We start from the raw sequence: 16,902 nt of genomic DNA, 5'->3' as shown, positions 1-16,902 counted from the left end.
AAAAATGGTGTTGCAGAACAAAAGAATCGAACAATCATGAATTTGGTTCGCAACATGCTATCTAAAAAGAAAGTGCCTAATTTTAAGATTTGTAACATTTTATAATGAATCAAAGCAACTCAATTCAAACTCCTATAGTTCCTAATTTTAAGATTTGTAAAGATGAAGGAAAATAACATGTGGATAAAACTTGCTTCATGCAAATGGTGAGTTGTCTTATGCATCTTACTTTGACTTGTATAGATTTAATGTTTGTTGTAAGTCTTTTAAGTAGGTATATGGAGAATCTCACTTGGCTCCATTTACAACGTTGCAAATAGGATACTAAAGTATACATGAAGAACTATTGAATTTGGAATTTTTTACAAGAAGGGAGGAAGAGTAAACTCATAGCATGTATTGATAGTGACTATACTGGAGATGTGGATGACAGAAAAAGTACAATGAGAAATGTCTTTCTTTTTGGATTTAGAGTTGTATCACGGTGTTCAAAGAAACAACCAATTGTCAGTTTGTCAATCACATAGACAAAATTCATTGCAACAACATCATGTTCCTGTCAAGCTATTTAGCTAAAGAGGTTGTTCATGACACTTAATCAAACTAAGCAAGAGTCCATAAGTATTCAATTCGACAATAGTTCTGTTCGTTTTAACTTTCTTACAAACAAGAGTAATAAAATTGATTCATTGTAATACTTCGAAATAAATTGTTGATGTAATAATAAAATCTCTCATTGAATGTTTTTCTGAAGCTGCGTGCATTGGAATCTGTAAAAAAAGCCATGTAAACTAATTTCTTTATATTAAAAGATTCTAGTTAAAGAGAGGATTTGTTAGAAATTAGTCAGATAAAATTTCTGTTTAGTTGAGATTCTTTCTTTTTTAAGTTAAAAGTCCAGCACTAACTGCTTATTTATCGTATTTTCGATTTTCCTATCCTCTCCATTAAATGATAGAACAGTTTCTTTCAAAATATCTTTCTTTCACACAATCACTTTCCTGTTAAGTTATCAAATCAAACAAAGAAAATCTGTTGTCCAGCCTCCCATTTGGAACACGAACAATATACTGAAACTGTGTATATACATAAATCCGTCAGTACAGTACAAACTCTCGAGCATCAACAATTTCTTTACATGTTTGGAAGCACAGTTCATGTTGTTTTCCACGTTCTTGCTTCCACGTTTTTGGGGTTCTTGGATGTGATGATAAATCATGTATCAAATCAGTTTCAAACAAGTATTACTATATTCCATCACGGTAGAAGAGAAGTTGGGAGGAGAAGTAGGTGTGAGGTTCACATGGAGCTGCGGTTGCATAGGGTGTAACCAGAGATGAGTGAACTCATAGCAAAGGCAAGAAAAGCGAGGAAGGACATTGCAATTGAAGCAGTGGCCATTTCTGTGAACTCATCTTTCCCCCAATTCGATATCCAATCATCAACCCGTGTGGCTGCAGATGATGATGCTGATATCAGAAGATAAGCCAGAACCTACGCATCAATTCATCACAAAAATGTCACGACTTTCAGCCACAAAAAATGGTTTTCGATATTGCTCTAGTGCAAAATCTCCAAATTAACAAACAGAACGTTGAAACAATCTTCTTTTCAGGACAATATGTAATCTTTACAAGAGAGTATCATATTTGAATCAGAAGAATCTCTATTAACGTTAAAAAAAATTCTAAGTATTTAATTCAACAGTATATTCAAACTTAAACTCCAGATCACTGAATATTCCAACATGAACTCAAAATTACTAGTTATACTACCACAACATAACCTTCCTTGATTCAAGCAGTAGTGTACTAATTTGACTAATATTGGGTAGACTGAACATGCTCACTTCTCTGACAGAAAAGAAGTAAAGTAAAACATAGGAACAGAAACAGAGTGGTAGGACATGCCTGATCCATGAAGAAATCAAAGTGGTTGCGAAGGTGGTGACTGATAAAGTGTTTCCCCGTGGCAAGTTGACATGACAGATCACATGCTTGCAACGCTGAGTATGCAAATCCAATTATATTCACAGATAAACAGTACCTGCCAGAAATGAATTATCATAAACACATACCAATAACTTCCACATTTCTACAATCACCAACCATCCATGCATACATTCATTTATCAATTTAACCTATTTTTGACTAAACAAACTTTAAAAATTAATTAATAAATAATAATACTTAAAATTGATAATCATACAAATAGTAATGATGATTTCAATACCTATATTCTCTATAGCGATCAAAGGAGTCACCGCTCCATCCTTGCGTCTTATCCGCCGCCATAACAGAAAACGAAATCAGACACACCACCATCTCGCTCAGCCGGAACCCTAGGGCCGCCTTGCACACCGTCTCCTCCGTAGCCCACCCCGACGACCTCGATCTCCTCTCGCCTCCAACCATCGCAGGAGCCGCTTTCGCCGCCGGACGCTGCGTCTCCTCCGTCACCGTGCCGTTAAACACCCTCAACGGAGGCGGCATATTTTCCGGTGGCTTCCGGTGCTCCGCGCGCTTGTCCGGAACGAGCTGCTTGAGGTTGCCGACGGTGACGATTGCCATAGAGTGGTCCGCATGCCTTTCCGTCAAGTTTCCCGGCGATCGGTATTCCGGAGACTCCGGCGGATCGGTCCCGTCCCACCGCATCGGCGAGTGGAATTGGAGCGGCGAGTCCAACTGAGTGGGCGACTCCGAGCCTTTGGAGAGCGATTTTTTCATGACGACGGTGTGATCCTTGTGAGTTGCGATTCTTCCTTTTCCGTTTGCATTGGTGTGGTGAAGCGAAGATTATAAAAGAAAGACGACGAGTGAGAAAAAACAAAAGTGAATTGCAATGAAAAAGGAAAAAGGTTGGTTTGGGTGGTGGGAAAAGAAAAAGAAGGATGTTTTAGTTTTTCGTCATTGTTCCTTAGCACAAGACGTGCCACCTCGGTTACTTCACTCTCTCTAGTGCTCTACTGACTGTGTTAGTCTAAAAGGAAAAGCTATAATTGTTGCCTTTTAAACCAACCACTTTTTAATTTCTATTTCTAATTATATTATAACAGCCTTTATCTTTATTTTAAATTAAATTTTATAAGTCTTAAGTTACCAACTAAAAATAACAAATAATATTTCCATTCATTAAGGTATTATCTTGATTTTTAACATTTACTATCATAAATACGCTGATTAATTAATGATGAAAAGACAAAAGTATCAATATGACAGATGAAAAGATTGGGTTAGTTATCTGTAGCAATGGAGATAGATAACTTTTTCTTGGTGCTATATTTAAGTCGTCGTGGTTATTCTGAAAAAGACGAAGAAAATCGATGCGGGCCCGATTAAAATATAAACAAACCTTTTCAAATGGAGAAAAGTAACTTGATTTCGTTCCAGTGAACTCACTATCGTGTAATAAGAAGAAGAAAAGAAGACAATATCTCTTACTTTAACTCAGCTTCCATTGTAAAGGTTCCCATTGCGCATTTTAATGCAACTTATTCTTGTGCAAACATCTAAGGTCCTAAAAATAACTATAAAATACATCACTGAAAGCAACCTGCTACATAATGGAGCACTTGCTTTCTCACGAGACACCTTTTTATCTCTTCACACGTCTCCAAAAGCACTATAGGTTTATTCAGGAATCTAGCTTGAGGCATCTGTTTTGCTGCCAATACCTTCACCATAATTCTTCTTGATAAGGGTGGCATAAAGTTTATTAATTATTATTATTTCCTTTCTTTCTAGAGGAAATGGTGTAACAATATCTGTGGATAAATTGCCACGGGGAAGAAATTCAAGTATTATTTGCTCATTTTCATACAAGCAGACTATGTCGGACTTCCACAAACGAGAAATCCAAACCAGAAAGGAGGCACACACAGACATATTCCACATTATGCACGTAAAAGATCCCTTACGGTACTTCCAGAGTTCCTAGCATACTACTATATTAGTCGGCAAAATTTATATACACAATATGACAGATAGTAAAGAGATTGGTAAAAGGATTAACAAAAAATGAACTCAGAAGGGCTAGGAAAAACAAAACAAGTGCCTGCCTGTAGGGTATAACTACCACTGGAAAAAAGTGTAACATAAAATCTCGTGCAAGTGTCAGAATCTTTCATGTTCCACCCCGCATCAGATGACATATTATACAGGAGTAGCATAGCATCAACCATGGCTTACTCGGGTAGTTTCAACCGGTGGAATAACACTAGAAAACTTTGTTCAGGTACTACATAAAGGAAGCCGAGGTCTGCACCTTTCATGTAAGGTCCCATGCCCTAAATATGATAATAGCAGATCAAGAAAATGTCAACAGAAATTCTACCAAATTTTTCTATTAACTAATATTATTGATTATGAGAAAAATGTAACTCCTCTGACTAAACTTACCTTGCCATTAAGTTGGAGCAGTTCCCCTTCGACCCATTTTGGATTTCGAAAACCATAGTCAGCTATTCTCCCCTGGCCTTTATAACTAGCAACCTGTTTGGAAATAAGTGCAGTATTTAAGATTATTTGTATGTTTCAAGAACATATCACAAACTGATCAAATGAGCAAAACAGAAAAAAAGGAAAACCCAAGCAAAGGATGAATAAAAACTATAAGTACCTCAAAAACCATAAGTACATATAAAAAGCATTAGAAAGCAAACTCAAGGAAATTGAAGCAATTTTTTTAATTCTTTTGGAAGTACACTAGATGTCACCTTTTCATGGTGTAGAGATAGATATGAGTGGCCTTTGCCTCTCCTAGCGAAGGCCATTATTCAGAAATTTTATACATAGATTAACTAATTTATACAATATACATATAAATGCTCAAATTTTAAAAGAAATAGTCAAAATTCATGATATATTCATAATTAACAAAACAAAATCATAGATCCAACAAAATATATTACCAGATAACAATGCAAGTCAAGGAAACAGACAAGATTCCAAGGACATTCAATAAAATAAAAAGTGAAGGTGAATGTCGCATTTGTTTGAGTACTCTATCTATTTCTATCCAATACAATAAAAGTACTGCAGAAAACAGAGTATAGGAGATTGTGGGTGGGCATTGACGTGTTTGTTTGTCCTAGTTGGAGTGAAGGATATTTTCAGCAGCACGATGGAGTTGGCTTGATAATCATGCTTCAACTAGTTAGAACAAAATGGAACCTTGTTTGCAGCAACCCATTGCTATTGAGGACAAGGTGAATAATGCTTAAAGGGAGAATTGCTACATATTCCCCATTAGTAACTAATGTTAGTCTGAGAAATACAAAGGGGTATGTTGAGGTTCTGCAACTGATTAGTTCCATTGAAGGCAAGTTTAAGTTAGTACACCAGTAGCTGTATATAATATGAAGAAGGATTGAGAGGGATGCCATCTTGCTAATTGTGATAGAATTTAAGACTTTTCATATTGGGAGGTGTACACCCTCGAAGTTCTAGGAATTAAACACTGGATTGAGGGGAGATATCCATAATCTTTATAATAAGATTCCAGGTTTCTGTCACAGATGGTTTGAGGTTACAATGTAAAAGATTGTTGGGGAAAAGGTCTGCATGATGGGCTAAAGTTAATTTCGAAATTAAGTATCATCCAACATGGATGAGCACCCGTCACCCAAGACATCCATTAAAATAGTGCATTACCACTCCTAAATCATCAGGATACATCCCACGATTGGTGTTGCGATTGCCTCTGCCAATTTTTGCACGGAATGTCACCTACACCAAAAAAAAGAAGTCCTTCCTTGTCATGCTCACATAAAGTTGATAGAAGTTCACAATATGATCAAGAATTAAAAATGTATAAACCTGGCCAGCAGGAACATTAAGATCCCCAGTTAACTTCACAGCCTCTACATACTCAAAGAATCCGACATCTGAAGTATTATTTTCACTGTCCCCTTCATTCCAATGTCCAAATTTTCGCCTCAAATGAACCACTTCCATGCCATAAGGGCCAAATGCGCCAACATAGAGTCCTGCATTTTGACAAGCACAAACAGTTCTTACTTCTGCTTTACCTAAATTCCATACAAAAAAATATCATTCGCACAAAAGGATAAGTAACCTCACCATCAAAAGGATCAGAATCCCCTCTTGAACAGGTAATCCGGTTAAAATATGTATCCCCAGATAATCTAGTTCTTTTATGAGCTTGACTCATAGCAACTCTGACAATATCACGCATGCTTTTGGAGATCTAGATAAAGCATCAGTCAGTTCTTTGACAAGTAAACCATGGTATATCAAGTGATAGTTAAAAAACTTTCAATGGGTCACACTAGTTTAAGATCCATTTTCATGGGAACTGACATCACCATTATCTCACTGTTATACCGTTATCATTCTCACTTATACTAAGGTTGGCTAGATCAATAATCAACAGTGATATTAATGTAGATTGTGACCATGTGCTTATCCAATTAATATATTTGATGCAATTGTAAATAACAGAAATCAATTACTGTTATTAAGTGAGTAGAAATTTTGTCAGAAAGTTTGTCAAAGCTAGAAGAAGTGCAACAGAAAAGTCAGTAACGGTGAATGTCCACCACATATCAGAGTAGCAAGCCAAATGTGGACCCAATTGAAGATTGGCTATCATGCTGGAAATATGAGACGAAGCAAAAGAGGTGACGTGACTGATTGGAGTTGCACTTATTTTGTTTAAAGGAACTTGGAAGCGAAATAGTCACAAAATGAGTCATGGAAGATAGCATCGCTTTGATCCCATGTTAAAAGAAAGAAAAGAAAAATAGATGAAGATGCTGAAAGCTATGTACAAACTACTAAACCAAAGGGTTGGTGATGGTGAACAACCACAATTTAGAATAGCAAACAAATTAGGACATTATGAAATATTAACAGTCATGCTGGAAATAAGAGACAAAACGGAAGAGGTGACTAGTTGAAGTTTCACTTCCTTTTAAAGGAACTTAGCAGCAGAATATTAACAAAATAGGTGATGAAAATGGTATTGCTCCGATGCCATGTTGAAAGAAAGAAAATGGACAGAAATGGTATCACTCAATACCACGTTGAAAGAAAGAAAAGTGGAAAAGATGTTGAAAGTTGTATATGGACTACACAACAAAAGAATAGGTGATGGTGAACAATAACCACGAATCTTTATATATTTCTTGTATTTCTAACAGTATTATAATAGACAAAAAGGCTGGAAAGGGTGAATTAGTTTGGTAAGAAGTGTGACAAGTTAAAAACAGGAGAAGAAGGATGACAGATCCAATGTAAAGGATTGGGTTATGTCAGAGGGGAAATTATGTATAAGTTTTCCATCTTCAAGCTTAGGCTTGGGGATTGGAGCTTCCTCCATTGGTAGGAGTATAGGCTATTTCTTATTTTGTAGTTCTGTGTCATTTCATCAATATCATACAGTCTCCCATTTTCCATATAGAAATTGTCCTGATTTTATCACCAATGAAAACCTTAGCATTACAGTGATAATCATAACAGGTGTTCCTTAATTCCTACTGAATGAGTTAACAGAACTCCAAAGAAATGCATGATTTTTGTTTAAAATGCTTAAATATCCCAGTCTCACCTTGGAAGACACTTTGTCGGAACTCCAAAATGCATTAGCAACATCAGGAGGCATAAGCTCCGAGACTCCTTGAGCTGCCAAAGCGGCCACTTTGATATTGGGAGCTTTATCTTCTTTGATACCATAGTCTATATTTTTGCCAGCAAAATTGAAGACAAAAGAATCTTTTTCCATATTTTTTATTACTGCTGGAAGACGTACAAAATCATCCTTGAGAGGAGTATCCTCATTGTTGTGTACAACCCCACCAATAAAAAGCTTCATTTCCAAATCCTTTTCTTCTTCTATGGCATCTCCATCTCTGTCTAGAGTGACCCCATCAGGTTCATCGAGATTATCCACTTCATCTTCATGATTCTCACCAGTGCCAGTTTTATTACTATCATCCTCCATCAATTGCTGAATAGAATCATTGTTCTCTGCTGCTTCCTCTTCAACATTAACATTCATAACTTTGACTTTTAGTCCTGGAATTTTTTCTTTAAGAAAATTTATCACACTTTTAATTCCCTCTTCAGTTACTGCCTCGATGTTATTGTTTTTCTCATCATTTCTTTCAACCTTCTCTTCATCTTCCTGCACCTCAACTGATGAAGATACATTATCCACCTCAGGTTTGGATGGGCCTTTAGCAGATAGAGATAGAGGGTTTCTCTTTGACTTTCCTTTGGCTTGTCGCAAATACACTACCTGTTACGTTTTGCCAAAATCCCATCATAAGCAATAGCATACTACTTAACCAAACTACTCAGAACTAGGTAGATAATGTGGAAAAAGACTCAGTAAAGACAAACAAACTGAATCATGCACTTAAGCAAAACCACAAAAATGATGTTCCTATTGTATAATTCATTTTACATTCAGTTTGCTTATTAAATATTTGCATTGGTACCCCCAAAATAAGTCTTCTAGTGATAAATATGGAGGTCATTAATAATGAAACAATAAAAGCTATCCATTAAAAATGATGTTCCTATTCTATAATTCATTTTACGTTCAGTTTGCTTATTAAATGTTTGCATTAGTACCCCCAAAATTAAGCCTTTTACTGATAAATATGTGGCTCATAAATAATGAAACAATAAAAACTATCCATGAATCAACATGTGAACTGAGACTTTGTTTTTCTCAAGCAGATTGATAAGACAAATAAACAAGGATCATTTAGATAGAAATTTTGAATATTACCTGCATATGATACGTATCATCAGCATTTTTTACCACATAAATTTCAAAGATTGGAGTTCCACTAGATGCTGTCATCAATTGTCTGTATTAAGTAGAAATAAGCAGCGCTCCCCAATAAAAAACTACAGGGTAAAATATAATGTAGAACATTCATACCTTGGACTGTAACTCTTGCCAATGAACCTACCCATGCCAGGACTTATATGTATAATTCTACCAAAGGGGTCATCAGTGGTTTTTGAGTAACCCACCCACCAGCCCACCTGCACACAAAGGTAACAATGGTCATCAAATAAGGGAGTTGTGATTCACAAAACCTTGTTGAGACCATCAATCAGTAACAATACTCACAAATCACAACTACTATTTTGTTTTCTAGATGGGTTGTCTTTATCTTCTCAGACAACTGCACTGCATAAGTTTATTAAAACTAACTTGAAACTAATCTGGCACACCATCTATTTTTAATTTTCATAATGTTGAGTTTCTTTCCTATTACAATATTTAACCCTTATAAACCCTTGTTGTTGTTAAAGTGTATTGAATGGTTGATGACAGTTACCAAACATCTTCCAAACATACCACTTATTTTTGTTTACATCTTCAAGACGACAAACCTTAAATCCTCATAACTCCCAATTTCTTTTCCAAAACATTCTTCTACATTATTAGACTCACCCTTTCCAGATCATGAGTTATTGGTGATGGTAACTTAAACATGGCATGTGATTATCTAATTAACTCAATGTGAGAAATAAATATTGTAAATTGTTGCTCTAAGCAGTGGATATTTTATTTGTCTTCTACAAAAGATGAAAACTAGTTTGCGGACAATGTTGAACTGATCCATAATGTTGAAGTTTTGTTAAGAGGGTGAAGCTACATCTTCTAGGAAATACTAAGATAGTGTTTTTGAGCTAACTAATTTTCACTTCTCATCTACACAAAAGTAAATTCCTCATCCAATACCTCTATTTTCCAGGCCTTTGTTCTAAAGACGAAACTACTTTTCTTTTCAAGAGCTTATCTAAAAACATACTTGGCTCCACTTCTCCCTTTTAAGTAGGAAAAGGCTGAGTCAAACAGAAACTAAATAAAGTCAAGCTCCAAATACAATAATAAAACATTGTAAAAGGTTACACTTTCAAACAATGGCTAGCACAAAGTTGAGCAAACAAGAAAGATACCAGTCCACTTCCAGTGCATTTACACAATCTTGAAGCATCATGATATCGTTCATCATCTATAGCACTCTGCACCATAACACAACCACCAGTTAACATCGAGTACCGACCACACCATATGTACAAAAATTTTAAAAAGAAAAAAAAAGTCAACTAATTCAGACAAATTCTGCTGCTCTTACCTTCAACTGATCCATAATTTTAGCAACAGTGTCCTTGGACGTTGCTTCCAAAAGAGCCCTCTTCAACTTAATGGCCTCTTCAAAGTCCTCCTTCTCTACAGCATCATCAAGTTGAAACTACACAAACACACACAAAAAAAAAAGTAGCGTAACCATCACCTATTCATTAAAATCAGCTTTAGACTAAGGGTTAGTTTTCGTAAATTTATTCGTGAACACTTTTAAGAGAAGAAAAAGGTGAAATGAATTTCTTCCCAAAATAAAGCCAGCATATGCATATGGTAAAAGTCTAATTTTGGAGAACTAAATATGAGAGAACAATTACAAATCAGCTTACAAACTAATTTTAGTTCACGGAAGAAGTTCATTTCATTTTTCCTTTATCTTTGTTTTCTTTTAAAAGTACTATGAAAAAAATCCACCCAAACAGACTCTTAAATTAAATGAGAAAGCTGATAAATCAACTCAACGCCAACATAACCTTCATGTTTTCGCCTCTGCTTCTACACTTTTAAACGATAATATGGTTTCTATGTACAAATTAAAACGAGTAGTTTCTAACTGCATATAAATTGTACAGGCACAGAATCCAAAAGATGAATCAAACCACTAACTGATTATGCATACGAAAATTTCAACTTATGCAAGAAATTTCATATTGAGAATGAAGACAAAAATTCGGTAAAAGAATAAATATATTACTTATCGATGTACCTTAAGGACAGAGGCAAAGTTCTCGGCCTGTTCGATTTCCGAGAAATAGCGGCACCATCGGTTCCAATCCCAATTGACGTAGGTATCGCCGGAATTGAGGGAGCAGCGGCAACAGTGAGTGGTGTTGTAGCGGTTCCTCCTGGCGGAGATGGAGAGATTGGGCTGGGGAGAGTGGAGGAGGCCGAAAAAAGAAGAGAGTGGTTTTGAGGCGCGAGAATGGAAGGAAGAGGGGGTTGTGGTGGCGGTGGAGATGGAGATGGCCGGAGACAGACCCGCCACCACCATGTTTGGTTGTTTGAGAAAGAAGAAGGGCGGAGTTGGAAGAAAGTGGATACGGTACGACACTAGTTGCTGCGGCGATTAGCGAGTGGATTGAGATAAGTCTTTGGTTTTGTTTTTATAGAGTATGGAGATTCATTTGCCACACTGAACTTTTTAAAATTATTATCATCTTGTTTGTAAAGAGTTAGAAAACAACGAGAGGCAAATTGGCCAATTTTAACCATTCTGCATCTATCGATCTATTTTGTCACGGGTGAAATCTGAAAATGAAGCCTTTTTCTTTTAAATCACATTATTTATCAAAATAATTACTTCTCATATTATTTTTGTCGAGTGTTTTATTTATAATATATGTCCGTGAATTAAGAGGCATGTCTTTTTCTAATTATTTTTTTAATTAAATAATTTTACTTTTTAATAAATAAAGAATTAAATCATTTTTATCTCTAAAAAAATAACTATAAGGCTCTTTTGCTTAATATGATGGTTAGATTTAAGTTCAATATATTTCATGATCAATCTTAATCATTTTTATATAATTAAATATAAAACATAATTTGTTATATATCAGTATATTTATGATTGGACATATGGAAATGTTGATTAATATATATTGTATGTAATAGATACTAAGTGTTGTTTTGATCAACTTTTGCGTGAAACCAAAGTGAGAATATTTAATGAAATGAGTATTTGAATAAATGATAATTATATTTTATTTTACAGATGCAAGGCTGAAACATTTCATAACATATCAAACCTTAATTTAAAAAAATTATGTTTGGAAGGATTTAATATTTTAAGAAGAACTTGCAACACTTTATTTATATCAAAGAATTTTTTTTAGGAATATATTTCATACAAATTGTTTCTTTAGAAAAGGCAAGTTGGTGTTGCAAAGTATGACAAGTCTTACACTTGCTCAAAAGTAGAAAGAATTTATATCTTTTATATTTCTTAGTTTGTAAAGTTTTATCATGCTCTAAAGGTTTTATCAAACGAGTCACGTACATTCTTATGCTACGTCAAAGAACATTCAATGTGTTTTTAGGAAAATAATAGTAGAAAATGACCTTTATAACAACTATAAAAAATATGCAATGACTTTATTCCTTCAAGCTCTTCATATAAAGGATCTTGTTAAAGAAGGAAATAGTCTAATAAACTTGAGAGAATGGTGATATGTTGTTCTTTATTTATCTATATAAACAATTATGTGTAAAGTTTGAAGATACACCAAAATAAATATAATTCTAGTGTAGTGTGGACGTAAGTGTACAATACTTAAGTATTTGTACGTTGAACCACGTTAATACTCAAGTATTTGTACGTTAAACCACGTTAAATTCTTGTCATTTATTTCTTTCTTCTTTTATTTTCTTATTCCTAACAACTAGTATTAAGAGCCAATTTCTTAATATACTATGTGGTTGTAGCTTTGTCTGATAAAGGAAAAAGGCACTAGAAAAAGGTTTGGTTTTCTTTTTTCTTGGGAATCTCAATTTAGAGAAGTCGTGTGAGCTTTCTTCTAAAGCACCAACAGTAATGGCATTGGAAAAAGAGGAGGTGAAGATTAAGAAATTTGATGGTAGTGACTTTGGGGTTTGAAAGAAGCAGATGGAGGACTACCTGTTTTAGAAGTTGTATCTAACCTTAAGAGGGTAGAAGTCAGACGACATGGAGCAATCAAATTAGGAGTTGTTAGATCAACAAACAATTGGTGTGATCCAGTTGGTATTAGCCAAGAATGTTGCGTTCAACATCATGAACGAGAAGACAACCACAAATTTGATGCAGGCATTGTCAAATATGTATGAGAAGCCATCTGCACCAATAAAGTGTATTTGATTCGCAGACTTATCAACCTAAAAATGTGAAAGGTAACTCGTTTACTCATCATATTAGTGAATTCAATACAATTATTGCAATGTTAACATTAGTGCAGATAACTTTTGATGATGAAATAAAAGCATTAGTTTTGTTATCGTCTCCTCTGCAAAGTTGAGGTGCAATTGTTACCACAGTTAACAATTTTGTGACTTGATTTTAAGTAAAGATGTTCATAGGAGAAATTTGGTGGAATCTTCCAGTTCTAATTATGGTTTAGCATTGAGTGTTAAAAATAGAGGAAGAAATATCCAGAAAGGTCGTAATCATGGTCGAGACAGATCAAAGTCTGTAGGAATCACAAAAGAAAAGTACATAATGATATCTCCTGTTGGAATTATAGAAAAAGAGTCACTTTACAAATCAATGTTGGGTTTCAAGGAAGAATAACAACAAAAAGAAGTAAGATGATATTTAATAGAAAATTCAACAATTGATGAAATTGCAGATACACTATTATGTAGTTTAGATAGTTTCATTGACTCATGGATTATGGATTCAAGTGTGTCATTTCATACTACACCTTCTTTAAAACTATTATATAACTATGTTTCTGGAAAATTTGGGAAGATTTACCTTGCAGATGAAAAATCTCTTAATATTGTGGGAAGATGTGATATTAACATTAGAACCTCTAATGGAAACGTGTGGACTATGAATGATGTCAAACATATTCCTGCCTTAAAGAGAAACATGATAAAAACTTAATATTTATAGGACAATTGAATGATGAGGGGCAATATTACACCACTTTTGAAGATGGACACTGGAAGGTAATGAAAGAAAATTTTGTTGTTACTCGTGGAAAGAAGAAAGGATCTCTTTACATGATTATAGATGATGATATGATATCAATTGCAGAAGTTGGCAACAATTTCTCTTTGTGGCATCAAAGTTTGGGTATATAAGTGAGAAAGGAATGAAACACATTATCTCAAAAGGTAAAATACCTAACTTAAAGCATGTTGACATTGGGCCTATTAAACATTGTATCTTTGGAAAGCATAAAAAAGTTAGTTTCTCCAAAACAGGTAAGACGTCTAAAGTTGAAAGACTAGTATTGGTGCATACAGATGTTTGAGAGCCAGCTCTAGTGAAATCTCTTGGCATTTTACAATACTAGGTAACCTTCATTCAAGATTCTACAAGAAAGGTATGGGTATACTTTCTTAAGAATAAATCTGATGTATTTTTCTATGTTTAAAAGGTGGAAAAAGGAGGTTGAGACTCAAGCATTATTTAAAAGTTAAATATTAGAAGTCTGATAATGGTAGAGAATATGAAAATAGTGAATTCAAGAAGTTTTGTTCAGGGAATATGATCAAAATGATCAAGATAGTTCCAATAATAGAAATTTTACTTTTAATGGACTGTAGAATCAATAAATGCATAACCAAAGCAAGTATCATTAGAATAAATTTCAAAAAGTGATATAGTCAACAGGAGGCAAAATATAAAGGTAGAGCTTGAGTCAGAACCTGAACACATAGTAGAGTCAGACATTCCTATAGTTATGATTAGAAGATCTAGCAGAACAATTGCACCACAAAGGTATTCTTCTTCGTTACACTACTTGTTGTTGACTAATGCTGGTGAGCTAGAGCATTTTGCTAAGGCTATGTAGGGAGATGAATATGTTAAGTGGGAGCTAGCAATGAAAGAGGAGATCAAGTATCTTCAGAATAATAAAACATGGTTTTTAACCAAGCTATTAGAAGGAAACAAGGTTTTGCAAAACAGGTAGGTTTATAAGTTAAAAAAAGAACCAAAAATATAAGGCTAGACTTGTAGTAAAAGGGTTCAACAGAAACGGGTATTAACTTCACAAAAAATTTATCTCTTATTATCAAGATGATTACCATCAAAGTTATCTTAAGTATAGTAGCCACAAAAAATCTTCATCTCGAGTAGTTAGATGTCAAAACTGCATTCCTGCACAGAGGAGATCTTTATGGCACATCCAAAAGGTTTTGATGCACAAGGCCAAGAGAATCTTGTATGGAAGCTTCATAAAAGCTTGTATGGATTGAAACAAGCACCAAGACAATGTAAAAAAAGTTTAATGAGTTTATGAGAAACTCAGGATTTCACATATGTGAAGAAGATCATTGTTGTTACGTGAAGAAATGTGTTGCTAGTTACATCATTCTTGATTTATATGTTGATGACATGTTGATCACATGAGCTAATATGATAGAAATTAACTGGTTGAAAAAACAATTGTCATAAAATTTTGAAATAAAGGATATTGGTCCAGCCAAACAAATTCTTAGTATGTAAATCTCCAAGGATAGATCTGAAGGTATTTCGAACTTATCTCAAGAGAATATATAGAAAAATTGCTTAGCAGATTCAATGTTGGAAATGCTAAAACTAGTAATACACCTTTGGGAACTCACTTAAAATTTTCAAAAGGGCAATCTTCTTAGACAAATGAAGAAGAAAGTTACATGTCTAAAGTTCCATATGCATCTGTAGTAAGGAGCTTGATGTATGTTATGCTTTGCACCAGAGCTAACATATCACATGCAGTGGAAGTTATGAGTAGATTTTTATCAAATTATAGAAAGGATCATTGGAAATATGTAAAGTGGATATTGAGATATTTGAAGGGCACTTCAAAAATGCATTTGTCTTTTATTAGAAGTAATCTCACTTTACAAGAGATCTGAATGGTAGAAAAAGCACAACAGGTTACATTTTTACATTGGGTGGTATAATTATCAGTTAGAAGTCTAAACTTAAAGGAAGAGTCTCCCTCTCAACCACTGAAGCTGAGTATGTAGCTATCTCAGAAGTAGGAAAGGGAATGATATGGTTGAAGAACTTTCTAAAAGTATTAGGGAAAGAAAAAGATGACCCTTCATTGTTCAGTGATAATCAAAGGTCTATATATTTTGCTAAAAATCCAATACTTCATTCTAGATGCAAGCATATTGAAATAAAGTATCATTTTATGAGAAACTTGATAAATGATAGAGACTTGCCTTTGTCAAAGATTTCAGGTGCATATAATCTAGTTTATATGTTGACCAAGAATGTCAAAAGAAACAAGTTGAGGCTTTGTATTGCCTCAATTGGCCTTCAACAATAAATGATGAAAGCAACTACACTAGGTGATGTTGGATATCAAGCTCTAAGTGGAAGAATTGTCAGTATTGCGGAGCTTAATTTAGTCTCACATCGCTTAGTATTGTGAGATGTTGTTCTCTATTTAGTTATATAATCAACCCTTTGTAAAACTTGAAAGATACACCAAAATAAATATATTTCCTGGCGTAGTGTGGACGTAGGTGTACAATACTGAGACATTTGTATGTTGAATCACGTTAAATTCTTATGTCATTTATTTCTTTCTCTTTTCTTTTATTGTCTTGGTCCTAACAATTGTGGCAAGAAACAAAAGTCTCAATACAACAATGTGCACAAGATTAAAGCATTTAGGTCTTGTAGTCATGAGAAAGAACATTGTTGTGTTCCTTTAATAAACTAGTAGATATTAAGCAAACATCAAAAGACTCAACCCCTCTAGTGAACAAACCTTGTGATCTTTTTATCATAGCCAAACAATGTCTTTGTTTTAGACAGGAGATATATGCTTTTAAAGTATACTCATATTAGTCAAAAATGATTTGTTGTTAAAGAATATTCATGTTATTTGGTAATGACTTGTTTCTCTTAAAGTATGCTCATATTAACTAAAAATACTTTGCTGTTAAAGAATATTAATATTATTTGGCAGTGACTTATTGTCAAACAACGTTCATGTTAGTTAAGAGTGACTTGTCGTTAAACCATACTCATGTTAGCCAATAATAGTTAGTTGGCAAACAATTCTTGTGTTAATTTGGAGTAAATTATTGTGAAACAATACTCATTTAAATTAGTCACAAGTA

The 16,902-nt window shown here is 34.3% G+C and overlaps 2 protein-coding genes across 2 annotated transcripts; both read right to left on the bottom strand.

The window, feature by feature from the left end:
• Positions 1-1,009: 1,009 nt before the first annotated feature.
• Positions 1,010-2,971, bottom strand: LOC124841731 (CASP-like protein 4A3). The gene is made up of 3 exons (XM_047318059.2): positions 2,233-2,971; positions 1,911-2,046; positions 1,010-1,494 (listed from the first exon to the last, which is right to left on the bottom strand). The coding sequence occupies exons 1-3, from the start codon at positions 2,724-2,726 to the stop codon at positions 1,300-1,302; spliced, it is 825 nt and encodes a 274-aa protein (XP_047174015.1). The 5' UTR covers positions 2,727-2,971; the 3' UTR covers positions 1,010-1,299.
• Positions 2,972-3,774: 803 nt separating this feature from the next.
• Positions 3,775-11,231, bottom strand: LOC124841730 (protein EXECUTER 2, chloroplastic). Its single transcript, XM_047318058.2, has 11 exons — positions 10,838-11,231; positions 10,124-10,240; positions 9,945-10,010; positions 8,914-9,020; positions 8,758-8,839; positions 7,570-8,259; positions 6,081-6,207; positions 5,817-5,986; positions 5,652-5,726; positions 4,398-4,490; positions 3,775-4,285 (listed from the first exon to the last, which is right to left on the bottom strand). Exons 1-11 carry the CDS (start codon positions 11,120-11,122, stop codon positions 4,184-4,186), a joined length of 1,914 nt encoding a protein of 637 aa, XP_047174014.1. The 5' UTR covers positions 11,123-11,231; the 3' UTR covers positions 3,775-4,183.
• Between the last annotated feature and the right edge of the window lie 5,671 nt (positions 11,232-16,902).

The sequence above is a fragment of the Vigna umbellata genome, chromosome 2 (assembly GCF_029865625.1).
Source record: "Vigna umbellata cultivar VRB3 chromosome 2, Vumbellata_1.0, whole genome shotgun sequence".
NCBI classification, from domain to species: Eukaryota; Viridiplantae; Streptophyta; class Magnoliopsida; order Fabales; family Fabaceae; genus Vigna; species Vigna umbellata.
Note: the sequence above shows the minus strand (reverse complement) of the source record. Positions and strands in the feature narration are given on the sequence as shown.